The sequence below is a fragment of the Oryzias melastigma genome, linkage group LG5, assembly GCF_002922805.2.
Source record: "Oryzias melastigma strain HK-1 linkage group LG5, ASM292280v2, whole genome shotgun sequence".
NCBI lineage: Eukaryota > Metazoa > Chordata > Actinopteri > Beloniformes > Adrianichthyidae > Oryzias > Oryzias melastigma.
In genome coordinates, this window is record NC_050516.1 from 7,970,143 (window position 1) to 7,986,176 (window position 16,034).

Below are 16,034 nucleotides of genomic sequence, written 5' to 3' on the forward strand. Positions count from 1 at the left end.
TGCTTCCTAAACGAAATCAAGGGAACAAATAAAGTTTAAAGCAGCTGCAGAGCATGAAGATAAACTTTATTCAAAAGTTAGAGAATAATCAGACACCAACTTCACCCTGATGGAGGCCTGCCTGAAAATATTGTCATTAAACCAGTCTGTGGCCTTAGAAAACATTGGGGACCATTGCTAAGGTATTGATTATGGGACTAAACTGATATTTTTCTTGTTTGATTTCATTGGATGATTCTTCTTCTTCGCCTTCCAGCTTATCCCTTTCGGGGTCCCCACAGCGTAACAGCACCCACTGTTTCGTATCAGTGATTTGGCAGAGTTTTTACGCCGGATGCCCTTCCTGACACAACCCTGTACTTGAGGGGCACAGGGACCCAGTTAGGCAGCAGCATCAAGGGTCTTGACTAAGGACCCAATCTGGGTGGGGATCAGTGGACACTCCGGGGATTAAACCCATGGGCTCCTGCATGCAAACCCAATACTTAGCCCACTCAATCATCCAGACACTATTTCATTCCATTGCATGACTGTTTTGGGTAAAAATACGTTTCACAACTTTCTTTGTTCCTGCTGAGAACATTGTATATTGTTGGATTTCTGAAGAGTCAAGCCACATTTTCAAACCCAAAGATAGATTTTGAGTCAATTTTAATTTAGAGACCTAAAGTTCATCATATAAAATAACAGCCAAGAGTCAGCTATGAAAAAAAATTCACTGATGATTAAGGGACTGATGTTAGCTTGTTTTTCTGGTCCAATTTCTAATACAAGTCAACATGATACATATGAAGGTAAATTAATTTGGCTGAACTTGCACAGCCACTGTTTGTTTATTTTACACAAAGAAAAACAGCCAGGAGCATCTGCAGAAACTGAAAAGCGTAGCCGCAGTCAGAAGCTGCTGTTTGGATGCAACACAAACATCCATAGACATCCGTCATACACATCTCTAAAAAAGCAGAAGCTTTGTCAGTTTCTTGGAATTACATTCACTGGTGTGTTTTATAACAAAATTAGCACCGGAAAGACACACCAGTAATGATCTGGCTGCTCAACAATCTGAGGAAGGAGGTCTTTCTGAACAATAACAGCTCCATCATTGTGCAATGACACAGATTCATGAAATTTATGACACTGCTGAGACGGCTGTAGGACCTCCTGCTCACACCTGAGCAGAGAGCTGAGAGCTTCCTGTCAACCATCTGATTTTAAAGAGGTTTTTGTTGGGATCCAAGTTTGTTTCTTTTTGGCTTGAAATTAGTCTAAAACTAAGTAACCAAGAACAGTTTCATTATGTAGATTTCAGTCCCTGACTCAGAGTGGGATCAAATGAAGGCCTCAGTCCTAACTGCCCTCACTCTCTGCAGACAAAAAATGGTCAAACCTGTACAGGACACGCAGTTAACCATTGAACGTTATAAATCATCCACCACATGCACAACAATGCTACGTTCCACTTTCATAACACCACTTGAGGTGGTCGTGCAAGTCTCACAGGAGCAGCAAGAAATACCTGTGCTCCCATTACGATGTGGCCGCTTGTCTTTACAACCCTCCACAGACCCAGACAACTCAAAAACCCACAGCCCCTGAACAGGTCTGGTAGAGAACTGAAGCATTCGTAAGGCCAATACAAGTGATGCTGTCGTACGGTGTCCTTATGCCCCACTCTAGCTGTTACACCTGGTTCACACTGGACTGGGAGCACCGCATGGCAGCGTGGAACGGAGGCCGCTTCCATTCAGCGCCTTTGTTGACCTGTGGTGTGGTTCACACCAGGCGCGGAGCACCGCGGTCCTCTGTGGAAAGCTTGATCGTTTTGGGGTCTGGTCTACTCTGTGCACGAGCCGCGAACGATCTGCTTCAATTCTGATAAGAAGTTACATCAAGATACATGAAAAAATCTGGTTTATTTTTAAAATATAACCAATTTTTCACAATAAAACACAGCGATTGACAAATGTGATCAAGTTTTTGTATCTTTAAGGACTGTAGAGATGAGCATAAACATGCAATCACAACACACACACACACACTTCTCTCTGTGTGTCTCCACAACAGATAAATAAAGAAGTGTAGGTCTACTAACTACTTGCTTCTTCTTAGCAGAAACATGGGGTCATATTTTCAGGTTATTAACTTACCCATGATGGCAAAAATAATAAAAGCTCTAGCAGAAGCGCCTGTCGACCGCGCATCCGGTGTGAATTGCAGGAGAGAGCGGAAGCCTCACACACTCCACTCCGCTTACCCCGCGCTTACACCGCCAGCATCACGGCTCAGTTGCATGCGCCGTAGTCTTTTCGTAATATTAAAAGTGTGAGAGGAACTTCCACTGCAGGCGTTCACGTCCTGCGTCTGCGGACTTACCTCTGCGTCGCTGCGAATCCTTTTTGTTTGGTTCAAATTTTGACGGACGCCGCAGCTGATCGTCATCGCATTCTGTCAAGTTTGGGCTATTCACGACTTAAACCGGAAACCACGCGAGCAAATTTAAAGTGCATCCGGTATATTTTTAAAATAAAAAAACTTTCCGCTGAACTCGCCGGTTTCAGCTTGTCATAAACATTACGTAATTTACGGGTTACTCAAAGTGTGTTGCAGGCAGCACAGCGTTGTCAGTCATAACCATGGACGACGAGAAGCTGATCATAGAGATCCAGCACTACTCTGTCTGGGCTGAGCTTTCACAGGCTGTGGCTGGAGCAGCAGCGGTGTAAGTCATCGGCTGTAGCTAGTCCACTCCCGCAACGCAACGAAGCCTTGACGCTAGCGGTGTAAGCCCGGGGTTAGTGTGAACCTAGCATTAGTAAAGTGTGAGTACTGGCTCCTTACTGACCGCACGCAAATGCTGCACACGTGAAACAGAAATGCTCATAAACGCCTGTAAGATGTCCACACAAACTGATTGTCTAATTCCCTCATTTCTAACAAGGCTGCAGCAAGGAGCATGCACGTATCACATGGACAGCACTAACGGACTGCTTGTGCAGTCTGCAGGATTAGAGGGAGTAAAAATTATTTTAAATGCGTACGACACACCTGCATGTTGCCTACTTCATCCTTACTTACCCTTACGTGTCGTGTAACTGTTCAGTATGACCTGTTGCCTGCAGCACGCACGTAGAAAAGGTTTCTCTCTATGAGTTCAAGGATGTTTTGTGCAGGTCACCTGCATGTCCCATACAGGTTTAACCTTTCTTTTCCAAAATGTTTTATTTGGGTTTCAAATATTTATGGCCACAAAATAGCTCCATGGACATATGGTAGGTGCATCCATCTTTGAAAAAGTTTGAATTATTTTCGTGGGAGAAATTCAGACACTCTGCTAAAGGCTCTAGAATGGAGTTATGAAATGGGCGGGACCCACACGCAGCAGCAGGCGGAGCTTCAGGAAACGAGTCGTTTTACTTCCAGGTATGAAAAAACTAATGAAAAATAACTAATATTTCATAAATAATTTGTTTTTTAGTGTTCCAAAAGTAATATATGATCACATAGAGTATATGGATACTGTTTAATCTGAAAGTCTTGCTATGGCCCCTTTAACTAAAACTGATCCTGAAGATCAAATCTAAACAGAAAGCTGGAAAAGAGGGAGCAGTTTGAACCAGACAGAAATGAAGTTGTGTTCAGTCACTGTTGTGAGAATTGTGTTACTGATAATAAAAGAATTTCCTATTCAAAAAAAGGGACTGTGTTGGCCTTTTTTGTGTTGTTGATTGTCTGCAGCTGCTCTAGAAACGATCCTGCAGTCAGTGAGACAAATGCAAATTGATTTTAGCTCAATAACAAGAGACGACCTCTTAATTCAGTTGGAGCAACACACTCATCTGACTGTGAAATGACTCCTTCAGGTGCAGAACACATCTGCTGATGACAGGAAAATGGCCTCTTGGTTGTTCGTTGGGAGGCTTTGAGAAAAGAAAATAAGCATGTAAAAGGCTGTGATCATGTCGTTTGGCTGCATTCATTTCATCACCCCCAGAACACCAAAAATGATGCTTAAAGCTGAAAAACTGAGCTGATACAGCGACCAAAGGTGAGTCAAATCCACACCGACATGCCAATTCCACTCTGCTTTGTTACTACTAGGGATTACAATGGAACAACCTTTAGAGAAAGAACACGTTCCACTGATAATAAAACTTAAATGAAAACTCATCACAAGTTCGTCTGCACTGTCATTTTTAATAGTTACCTATGGATGGCACATTTATTTCTGCAGCTTTTTGAACAGAGCCTTTGCACAATAGCTTCAATCAGAATTTGTGGCTGCAATCACAGACAACAATAGAATAGCAGTCATTAAATCACAGTCATAATTGCTGGCCATGCCTTAACAGACACCATATTAAAGAAAGCTCGCAATACAGCGCTTCGTTTGTCAGAACCATGATGCTTTTTACACCTCAACCAAACCAGGAAAAACTCTGGATAAAAAAATGAAAAAGGACGCTCGTCTGTCATCACTCCATGTTTGACTGCCCCACTTTCCAGCTGGATTGATTCCCCCTGAGCCGAGAGGCGTTAAGACAGCAGGTGGAGATGAAGGCAACGTCTTTAGTCTTAACAACTACCTAACACAAACTTCCTATCTGGCACACATTTGTTAAATTGAGCAAAAGGGAAATATGTTTTTACCGTCTTGAAAATGATTGTGGGGATGTTGGCATCGACGTCTGCTTGTTCCTGTGAGGCAGGAGCCAGCAGAGAGCTGGCTGGAACAAGTACAGATGGTCTTCAGCAGACGGCTCTTTGTGAAAGATTCTTTCTGTTCATCTCGTTTGCTCAGTTTTTGGGGCTTCATTTCACAAAAATGATTTTGGAAATATAATTCGATTCATTTTAATCCTGAAGAATGCAAGAAGAATTCTCTTCTAAATTTTTCAAGTTAATTTGACTATGTTTTTGTTTGTTCAATTTGGATAGCAATTAATATTAGCCAAATAAATACAAATCAGAAAAAAAAGAAAAAAAATAGTATTTGAAAACTGGACTGGGTGACTGCTCCCTCCTCGCATTCCCAACAGGAAGTGGGTCCAAGAAGCCAAAATCTCACCGACTTCCATAGAGAAACACACAACTGTTACTCAGTTCTATTGGTCAGAATAGACATTCTGGCTCTCATACTTTTTTTAACATCTTCTTGATAATATTTGTTTTTTTCATGATATTCTTCTGCAGTTCAAGTTAGTCAAGTAATAAACTGACCAATCAGATGCCTCAATAAAAGTGGGAGGAGCCTGTTGGCCCTCACCTCCAGCATTCAAAACGTTTGATATAATGTAGCACACTTTCAGGTGGAAGGAGTGTGACCTTCCAACAAGCTGACTCCTGACTGGAGAGAGTAGTTGCCATAGAAACAATAACTCAGACCTACTCTACTTAATCACTGCTTACTGACAGTAGCTGTGTTTCCATTGACTGTGAAATTGCACAAATTGGATAATAAATGTACCTAATGGAAACAAAACAATTTCAAAAAAACTTGCATTCATAGGAAAAAAAAATGTACACATAGAGGAGGTGATTTTTGAGGTTTATCGAAATGACATACTCTTCAAAACTGTAACAAAACACTTCTTTAAACTTAAATGAGTCATGTGACCAACAACTGGAAACACAAGAGGTCCCATAGCATCAAAATTCATCGAAGGTTGAGCATGTCATGTGGAATTGTTGGATCACAGATCCTCTGTAAAATTTCCCTAAATCTCTTCATGTGCTGCCGCTCCCAAGTGGCTCGCCGCTCCGTGGCCTGAATCAGACGCCGACGTCTCCTTTGATAGATGATGATGAGAGCTAGAGCTGTGGCAGAAATTTCAACACACATTGACTCCCAAGTCATCACTTTTAGACTTTTTTGGGTGTCCTGAACTCATCACTTTTGGACGTACTACCTATTCCCATTAAATGACAGATCCCAAAACCTCCGGGCCGCGAACCAGATCTGGTCCAGTAACGCGCACTGGTACCCAAACCCGAGGACACCCAAAACGTGAAAAGTGATGCGGAAGAGGCCTTAACCAAACGTCAGTATGTGACGACTCGGGGATGAGAATGTGTCGGAAATTGAAATATATCTGCTGTAAACCAAAGTTCACATCCGTGTTTTTGATGACTTATTCCGTGGGTTGATTTGTGTTTTTTTTCTCATAGTTATGATGTAATGGAAACAGTGTCGGGCTGCATGGTGGTGCAGTGGTTAGCGCTCTTGCCTCACAGCGAGAAGGCCCCGGTTCGACTCCCGGCTGGGACCTTTCTGTGTGGAGTTTGCATGTTCTCCCCGTGCATGCGTGGGTTTTCACCGGGGACTCCGGCTTCCTCCCACCGTCCAAAAACATGCTTCATAGGTTCATTGGTGACTCTAAATTGCCCCTAGGTGTGAATGTGTGAGTGAATGGGTGTGTGATTGAGGCCCTGAGACAGACTGGCGACCTGTCCAGGGTGTACCCCGCCTTCGCCCATCAGTAGGCGGGGATAGGCTCCTGCACCCCCGCGACCACGAAAGGGACAAAGCGGTCAAGAAAATGGATGGATGAATAGAAACAGTGTCATTGAGAAATTGTTATTTTTTTACATTCCTTGAATTTTGATAAAGTTTTCCTCATATGTGTCATGGAAACGCAGCTATTGTCTGACACCAAGATGGTGGCGTCCATATTCCCTTGAAACAGCAACTGAATCGACTTCCTTTCCTTGGAGCAGGAAGTACCGTACTTTCTACACTATAAGGAGCACTTAAAAGCCTTAAGGTTTTTCACAAAACTACCTCTAGTGGAGTGTCTCATATGGATTACCTCTGGTTGTACTTATGATGCGGTAGCGATTTTGAGGTTATAAAAAATGATAAGTTTTATGAGGTACACGGAGTTCTGTCAAAATGTTACTGTTTTTTTACGGGTTGGAAACATGGTTGTATGTTATTGTAGATACATCAACACGGTTAACATGTAGCTGTGTCGGACTGCTGGTTTTTTTTACGTTACTAACAAAGTTGGGAGTTAGCGTAGTCACAGTAACGTTTGTTTTAACGTTGTCAGGCTGTTTTTTACATGTTGTAATAAAGTTTCAAGAGAATCTGGCTACGCTAGAAAAAATATGGCACCTGAAAATTAATAGCCGGAAGTCCCTCCCCCTGCTGGAGCCGGCTGCAAAAAAAACCTTGTTTTAAGCTTTCGACCTTTTTTTCCCTGTTTCTTTTCTGTTTTATCGACCCTTTGTGCTGTTTTTTTCTCTGTGTCACAGAGAAAAAATGCCATTTCGGGAGTTGAAGCTCATCTTGGACACTAAACTTCTAGAAAAAATATTCACATTTAAAAGCTTTAAAGCTGAAAGTTCTGAAAAGGTTTTAAAAATATCATTTTGAAAGGGTTTCCTAAAGATGAGGAAATTTTCGCTTACGCTGTAACAATAGTTATGATTTCCGCTTCGACTACAGATTGATTCAGGCACCATCTTGCATGTGACCAGAGGACCCTCAAAAGTTTGTTAGCTACAGATGTTGTGAATACGCTAACCTGGCTAACATGTAGCATGTTACAAAGAAGTTCTGAAGTAAACGCAGTCAATAAAGTTTGATTTATTGACAGATTTATGTCTGATTCATTTATCTTACAGATCGGTCCATCGTTTCAAAAACAGACCATTCATTGATGAGGCGTTTTATAACCTGCTGCGCCCTATAAGACGGTCAGCCAATTTCTCCAAGTGACAGCACACTCATCTGGTCCAACTTTCATATACAGTCAATGGTTCTCTGAGGTGATTTAACCTTAACCCCAACCCAACAATCATTTTCAATTATAGCGTTAGCGATGCTCACTTTAACAACTTTCTGCTTCACTTTGTTTCTTACCTGTGAAGCTCTAACAAGAATTAAAGGGATTTAGCTAAGAAGTGTGATATAACATTCACAGACGATGGGACTTTATGTAAAATAAGGATGTGATTTGTTTTGTTTTCTTGAACATTTCACCTCTCGTAGCTCCAAAACTACATGCTGGAGCAGCATTCAAGTCTGATTCTGCTGGAGGAAGATCTGCAGATTATTATTGGGCTGAAAATGCATCCTTTCTATTACACACTTTTACCAGAGCCTTCAGGAAACAAGAACAATTCTCTTTAGACTGAGCTGAAATTGGGCAGTAGCTCCTCAGAGCTGAACCCCTGTAACTTCAAAAACTGGGATTGTTGTGGAAAAAATGCTCTTTCCATTTACCACTTTTCCAATCAACAATTTGTCCGCATTGCTGATTTTTCTCTTTTCCAGACGAGGAGGGACGCAGAACGCTAAATTAAATTAAGTGACCTCTTTTCCATCACCATATTTGAGCGAGTCTCATTTTCTGCCTCCGTCTCTCCGTCTGTTTCATTCTCTGCATCACAGAGGAAGAAATGCTGATGAAACAGAAACCTGTGAGTTCTTAATCCCGCCATATGGACGGAAATGTCCCGAAGCAGTAGCTTTGAATTAAAAGTCATGAATTTGTTCAGATTCCAGTTGTATTTTCTGGCTCCCGTGTTTCTCCAGAGCAAATAGCAGCAGCTCGACAGTGAGCAGATAACAAATAGGGCTTTGAAAGATGCGGTTGTCTCCTGGCACGGATTCCCCGTGCTGCTGTGATGACTGAGTTGGACTACAAATCGCAGCTACAGTGTCAGCAGCTTCAGGGGGATCCGAGCGAGCGCTGCAGAGGAGAGGCTTTTGTATCATGCACGTAATAAGGAGAGTGTTGCATTAACAATCATTCCTACAGCAAACCCTTTTATCCAGAGGGACTCGCAGGTTTCTCACAACACAGGGAAATGTGGGGATAAGCGTCCTCCCCAAAGACACAAAGTCAAACTTCTTCAAAACATGGTTTCAAAGAGGTTCAGCGCGGGCGTTTCTGTATTTAAAGCAAATGTCAAAACTCTGAGGTATTGCAGGGCGCCTCTTTGCACATGCATGTGAGGACTGCCGAGTCCATGCTCAAAGTCCCCTTAGGAGACAGCAACGGGACGATGGAGCCGGAGTCTTTCATCAGAGCCTGAGTTCTGGGGCCCGCCATGGAGGGATCCAGTAAAGTCTTGGGGAACGGCGGCGAGTCTCTGACGGAGTTGCTGTCGTCCGTGTGGGAGCAGACGAGCTCCCGGAAGCACTCCCGGAAGCGCGTGGACAAAAGGCTGTAGATGATGGGGTTGACCGCAGAGCTGAGGTAAAAGAGGATCCCCGACAGGATGTGGACATACTGGTAAACGTTGTGCATCAAGTCGGTCCACTGACTGACTGAGCTCCACAGGACCCGCTCGATGTGGAACGGCGCCCAGCAGAGTCCAAACACCGCCACTACGATCGCTGGAGGATAAAAGCACAACAAGCGAGGTTATTGACATCCTTCAGGAATCAGATCCTTTGTTCAGATCTGACAGGATTTTATTCTGAAACGGCAGTTCCCTTTTAAATGTGAGGGTAAGATATTGTAAGTTATGCATTTATTCACACATTGTAGTGCAAAGTAAGGCCTGTGCATTCAAGCTGAGGCTGTCAGAAGGAAATCAATGAAAAATACTGTCTTAAAAAAGGGATTTGATGCTACTCTAGTATTTTTAAATACAGCGGTCCCTTGTTTATCGCAGGAGTTACGTTCTAAAGATAACCCTCGACAACAACATTTGCTAAGTAGTCAAGTTTATTTTTTTGACGTGATTATAGATGTGGTGCAGTGGTTAGCGCTCTTGCCTCACAGCGAGAAGGCCCCGGTTCGACTCCCGGCTGGGACCTTTCTGTGTGGAGTTTGCATATTCTCCCCGTGCATGCGTGGGTTTTCACCGGGGACTCCGGCTTCCTCCCACCGTCCAAAAACATGCTTCATAGGTTAATTGGTGACTCTAAATTGCCCCTAGGTGTGAATGTGAGAGTGAATGTGTGTGATTGAGGCCCTGAGACAGACTGGCGATCTGTCCAGGGTGTACCCCGCCTTTGCCCTTCAGTAGCCGGGATAGGCTCCGGCACCCCCGCGACCCCGAAAGGGAAGAAGCGGTCAAGAAGATGGATGGATGGATTATAGATGTGTTAGAATGTAAAACTTTTAAATTAAAAAAATGTAATTTAAAATTCAAATCATCAAATAATCAACCATAAAATTCATCAACTCAAAATTTTAATCTGATGAAAACTAATATTTTAAATGTAACAAATTACAGAACTTTTGTTTACAGTGACATGGAGATTGATTGACAGTGGTGCTTTGGTGACGTTGACATTCATGCTTTAGTTTTGGTTCTATAAATTTTATATAAAATTTGAAATTATACAGTTTTTTTATTTTTACGTACTTTTTGTGAATGTTGTGTACAATTTAAAACCAATACAATAATGTTTGGCATGTTAAGAACATTATTATTAGGGAGGTTTTTAAGGCTAATTTTGTGTTTAGCTAGTAGTTTAGCAACATGCTGATATTTTTGGCTAATTTGGCATCTACCAAGGTTCTTTTAGGCTGATTCTGAGTTAAGCTAGTATTTTAGCAACACTGCAGTTTTTTTCATGAAATTCTTCAAATTCTTTGTGCACTTTCTACAAACTATGTAAGTTTGGTATCAAAACGTTCAGCATGTTCATGACATTCGGCAATTAAAACACATTTCTTCAGCATCTTCAGCAAAAAGCTTCGGCATTTAGTGACCACATTCAGCAAAAAGCGTTCACACTAGCATTATCGCAGGTAATGGAACTTTTCTAGTTGGTCTAATTTTTAATATGATTTTATATTCTTTTTCTGTGAAGATTACAAAAATTAATGACTTATTATTATTTAATTGTTATGAGTGCCTTTCTGGAAAAGCATACATTTTTACGTTGTGGTTGTTACACTTTTTTGTCAGCCTCCAAACCGACCCCGGCCCCCCATCAGAGAAGAAAGTGTTATGCAGCCCTCACAAGAAAAAGTTTGGGGACCCCTGCTTTAAAGTGTGAAGTGTTCACCTAATCATTGTAAATCAGCTCATTTTGACCCATGAATGGCAGCTTTGCAGAGTCATGTGACTAGCTTTGGTACGTTAAAGATTCAGGTGAGGTTGGAGACATCTCCGGTGTTAAACAGAAAAGTGTTGTTGTGTTTGGGCTGTTTTTGGTGTTTCAAAAGAACATGAAAATGTCAGGTTCAGCTCTTTCTCTGCTGTTGCCTGAAAAGTGAAGGAGAAAACAAGCGGGTTGAGAAGGAAGCTCTCAGCGTGGCTCATTTTCACACTGAGCTCTCGTGGCGCCGCAGATGCAAACCAAATTGGGTTTTCAACATTGGTGGGCATCAGAGTCCATTTGTTGGGCTGCAGAAAACGCAGAGACATCTGACATTATCGCTCTTTCAGCCTCACCTCTTTTTCTTCACATGTTTTCTTTTCTCTGGAGAGAAGTTTCTAAAGAAACCGTAAAATCCAAACTTTTCCCAGAATCTTTTACAACCACACATTTGTCAAAGTTTGCCCTAAACGGCTGGAGGCGTGTAAACAAATTGTTAACTGTTTAAACCTTCCAGCCTGGCTTGTTCTGAGAAATCCAGGTCTCACCTTTTTCTTTTTTCTAAAATAAAGGTTTGTGTTTTTAACAGTCTCTGACCTCAAAAAAGACTTTAACGCCTGAGGCAATACTTTTTAAACTTTCATACGATCTTAAGAATTTGACTGAGAACTTTGTCTGCTCTTTGAAAATTCTTTATATATGTCAAGGAGATGCTGAACGCCTCTTTTTTGTTTCTGAAATTCTCCTGGCATTTATAAAACTCAGGAAGATTTCTTCTCAGTTCCAGAAGATTCCTCATTTTAGAACCCTCTCTCACCTTCTGTTAAACTGCGTTTCTGCTGCTGCTCAAACTGACTGACGCCTCACATATTCATTACTGAGGTGGAGCCAGCTCCGTGGGGGCTGGAATGGATTTCCTCTTTGCAAAAGCGATGAAAAGCTTGAAAAAAGTCAACAAACCTCATCTTTTATTTCACATCAAGAACAGGAGAAAGCGAACCATCACGGACAGAATACAGTACGGACTCCAGATGCATGTATTTTATTATTCCTGGGGTATTTCACCTTTACCTTTAACACCAGCCAATATATATGGGAGCAGAGTTAATAATCTAAAAGTCAACCAATCCAGTCCGCTGAAGCCGTTTCCTTCATTGAGAAGCAGAAAAACTGGCAGGATTTTTGAATAATTCATTTGCAATTTCTCTTTAATAGTTTTTCCTTCTCTATTTATAGCCAGTAACCTGCTGCAATAGAAGACAAATGGCTGACAACGGATATGTGCTTTCACTAATGGACCTGGAAACATGTTTTCTTTTGTTTGTTTGTTATGGAGCACCTGTCAGACCAACATTATTAACGCTAGTTATGCTTCGTCTTCTTCAGTAATGAATGAACCTTTGAAAGGACATAAAACGGTTTCACGGCTCATCCAAATCGCTTTTCAATTTTATTTCAGTCCTGAATTATGTTATTTTAAAGAAAAATCTCATTTGAATCCATTTGATTCAGAAAAGTAAATGAATGAGAGTTTCTGTCACCAGATAGAATTCTTCTGTCAGACTACTTAAAGACGCACTCTGATGATGTAAGTGTTGTTAACATGATCTTGTGACAAATTTATGATGATGCTTGTGTTGAGAAGCCGATATACTCGCCAATTCAGGAGGTACCTGTACACACAATAGTAGTACAGTAAGGAAAAATACAAAAAACAAAAAATAAATAATGAGGCCCTGCGACAGACTGGCGACCTGTCCAGGGTGAACCCCGCTTCGCCCATCAGTAGCCAGGTTAGGCTCCGGCACCCCCGCGACCCCGAAAGGGAAGAAGCGGTCAGGAGAATGGATGGATGGATAAATAATTATACAATATAATATATGATATAGCGGAGTACAACTTTGAAGGTGCATGTAAGATGAATAAAATATATGGAAGTACTGAGGGACGGTAACAGGTGTGGGTGAGATTGAATATATTGCACATAAATTGTCATACATGTCCAGCCCTGATTACTTAAGGTGCTATTTGAGGTTTGTGGGTAATCTCTGTGGTTGATCGTGTTAATGGTTGAAAGGTTATGGTAAGTCAAAGGCCTTATCTGAATTCTTCCCTTCTCCTTCATTTATCCCTCCAAACGGAGAGTTGTGAAAAAATAATGCCTCATAATGCAGACGTCACTTTCGTTCGATGACGTCACCAACAATCACAGGTCCGCTAGCGCTTGAATATGCATCACAACAGCGGTTTTATAACTTTAAAATAGAGCTGTCAGGCGATTAAAATTTTTATCGCGATTAATTGCATTTTGACCGGAGTTAACTCGCGATTAATCGCAAATTTACATGTGGCCTTTTTCTAAGGAAAAAAATGTGTGCTTTGTGGAATTTAGCAGTTCTACATTAATTATGAAAACAAGAATGACAAAATATATAGTTTTTATCAGAAATACTTTATTTTGTAACATTGTATTGAGATAAACTTTCTTAACAATAAAAGGCTGTAACATAAAATGCCTAACAAAAGCCCAAATGCAAGTGAAGGGGATTTTAAATTCAAAACTTCAATCAACGTTCAGTAAAATAAAATAAAAAACATCAAAAATAAAATTTCCATAACACTTTCATGTTCATTTTTTGTCAGGACCAAATCTTTTCCTCCTCTGCTGAACTGCAGTAATAAATGAAATAGAGATTTATCATTTCAAATTAACTTTTGTTTTTTAAAACATTAAAGACTGAGAAAAGCGGGATACTCTGTGGATAGTTTGAGTCTGTTACTGCCGCCGCGTTCTCTGGCTGCAGCTCGATGCAGCGACATGTCCAGCGGAGCTCACGCCATGAATATGCCGGCAGACAGACCGCTATGCTGGGGCTGGATCACGCTTAAACCTCTTGCTGTTCGGAACGTCGGGGGTCCGCAGTGGCGCCGGACGCGAGCCGGTACCACCAGACGTGGTACCGGACGCGAACCGGAGCCGGGTTAGGGTGCAGGAGCTCTCCAGGTCCTAGTGCCGGCCGGTTTTAGCTCGCAGATCGGTGGTTGGAGACCCGCCCGTGATCTAGTGAGAGCAGCCGGTGAGTTAGAGGGCGGGACGCCTGCGTGCGCGGTATGGAAAAACACGTATGAGAAAGTCCGCGATTAACGCGTCAAAAAAATTGTCGGCGTCAAGCACATGTCAGATTAATGCGTTTTTAACGCGACAAATCTGACAGCCCTACTTAAAAAAAATCATGCTACAACAAAAAGTCATGACTTACATTTAAATGTAAACGTCGGTGGTTCAGAGCGCACCAAAGTAAAGAAAAGCGCTCCACAGCCCGACGCGGTTTATCGTATCCCTCTCTTTAGAGGGTGAAATTGAAAAAATATTTTTTTCTGACACACTTCTGCCACTTCAAAGAAGGGGAAGGGAGAAGGGAAGAATTCGGAATGGCCTGAAAATCGGTTATGGAGACAAAAAAAAAAAAAAGATCCGAATGCACAAACAAAACCATAACATGTGTGTTGGGGATATCTAAGGCACCTTTTGTAATCATTATGGGATAGCCACATGGCTAGGGTTGGGCACCGATTTGGTTTTATTCGGTTCTGGTACCAAAGTGGTTCTTCGGTTTCTGTTCCTAAGCGGTGCCAATTTCGGTACTTCAGTAATAAAAAAGCCTGCCATCTTGAATTTTTAAAAAAGCACACATGCCGCCAGCCTTGGTCTACACCTCTGGAGCTTAGACCTTTGATTTGGGGAAGAAGCCACCATCTTGAATTTTCCAAGAAAAAAACTTTTAGTACCAGTTACAAACAAAACCTAGTCCAAGGGATTTTCATCAGTCGTGTCCTAACTTCTTGGGCATCCTTCGGAAGCAATTGCGAAAAGTGTTGCAATGGGATGTAGATTTCTAATGGCATTTGTGTGGCGAGCTAGCAAAAGTGCCGTTCTCCTATTACACGCACATTTTTCAACAGAATATTGTGAAAATGTAATATGTTGATCCTTGGCTACAGCTGAACAAAAATGATCTAACACAAAAATATGAACATATAGGAATGTGGGCGTGGCTAGCTAATAACCTCTGTTTGCTAAGGACATCCAAAAATGTACTTTTGTAGATTCTTTTCTTGCGTCAATCTGTTCGGTTTCCCCAGGACCAAAACATTAAATGGTAGCTACAGAAAAAGTAAGACGACAGGCCAAGAAGAGCCACCCTTCTGAAAAAAGTGGTTTGTACATCAATTTGTCACATACATCTCTGAGCAGCCTTGAAGGAAGAAAAGGGGCGGAGTCTGGGGTGTTTGTGACTGCTTAGCAAACAGGAGCAGGTCCAAGGTGTTTAGTGTGGGCGGCGATGTCGCATAGTGGTGGGGGCAGCGGAGGCGGACAGCGAGGGAGAGGGCAGGTAGCGGCAAGGACATGCTTAGGACATACTGTATTCATGCCTTTGAAAGATATTTTTATTTTGTATTTTTTCACTGTTTATGAAAATGCAATAGAATATATTAAATAGAAGGAAGAACAACAATCCTTTTTTTTAATAATGGACCAGTCGAGACAGTTCCTGCCCCCCAAGTTATCTGCATGCCGCCGTGTTGGCAGTTACAGGGAGCATTTGGTCCACAGGCCCAGAACCTGAGTCTGTTTCAACCATACGACACACCTGCATTCCATCTACTTCATCCTCACTTCCCTCTATGTGTTATACATGTGTCCACTATACTGTCACCTGCAGCATGCTCATGCTAAAAGTATAAACAGGTTCATAAACAGCATAAACGGGTTCACCGTTTGGTCTATCACCTGGATGTTTTTGTGCTGGCTGCACACGTTTGACCGTTTTTTACCTGCAGAAAGCCTGTATGCTCAATACTTTATTTTTGATAGTACAATGATGCTAACAGAAGCAGTGGGCAACGTGCATTCTGGGAGTTTACCTTGTCTGTTATTTTGTTCCATTTCTGGGTGTTTGTCATAGTTTCAGTTGTTGGTCTGTTTAAAGTTTTGCTGGTTTTGTTGCTTTGCTTCTCCCACATA

The 16,034-nt window shown here is 41.9% G+C and overlaps 1 protein-coding gene across 2 annotated transcripts in view; it reads right to left on the bottom strand.

Moving 5' to 3' along the window:
- Positions 1-7,152: 7,152 nt before the first annotated feature.
- The window catches only part of nmur3 (neuromedin U receptor 3), a 30,208-nt gene continuing 21,326 nt past the window's right edge, over positions 7,153-16,034 (bottom strand). For both annotated transcript variants that reach the window (XM_024270471.2, XM_036211825.1), the window contains one exon: positions 7,153-9,346. In XM_024270471.2, the coding sequence (XP_024126239.1) occupies positions 8,916-9,346 (431 nt within the window). In that variant the 3' untranslated portion in view covers positions 7,153-8,915. The remainder of the gene's footprint in view (positions 9,347-16,034) is intronic.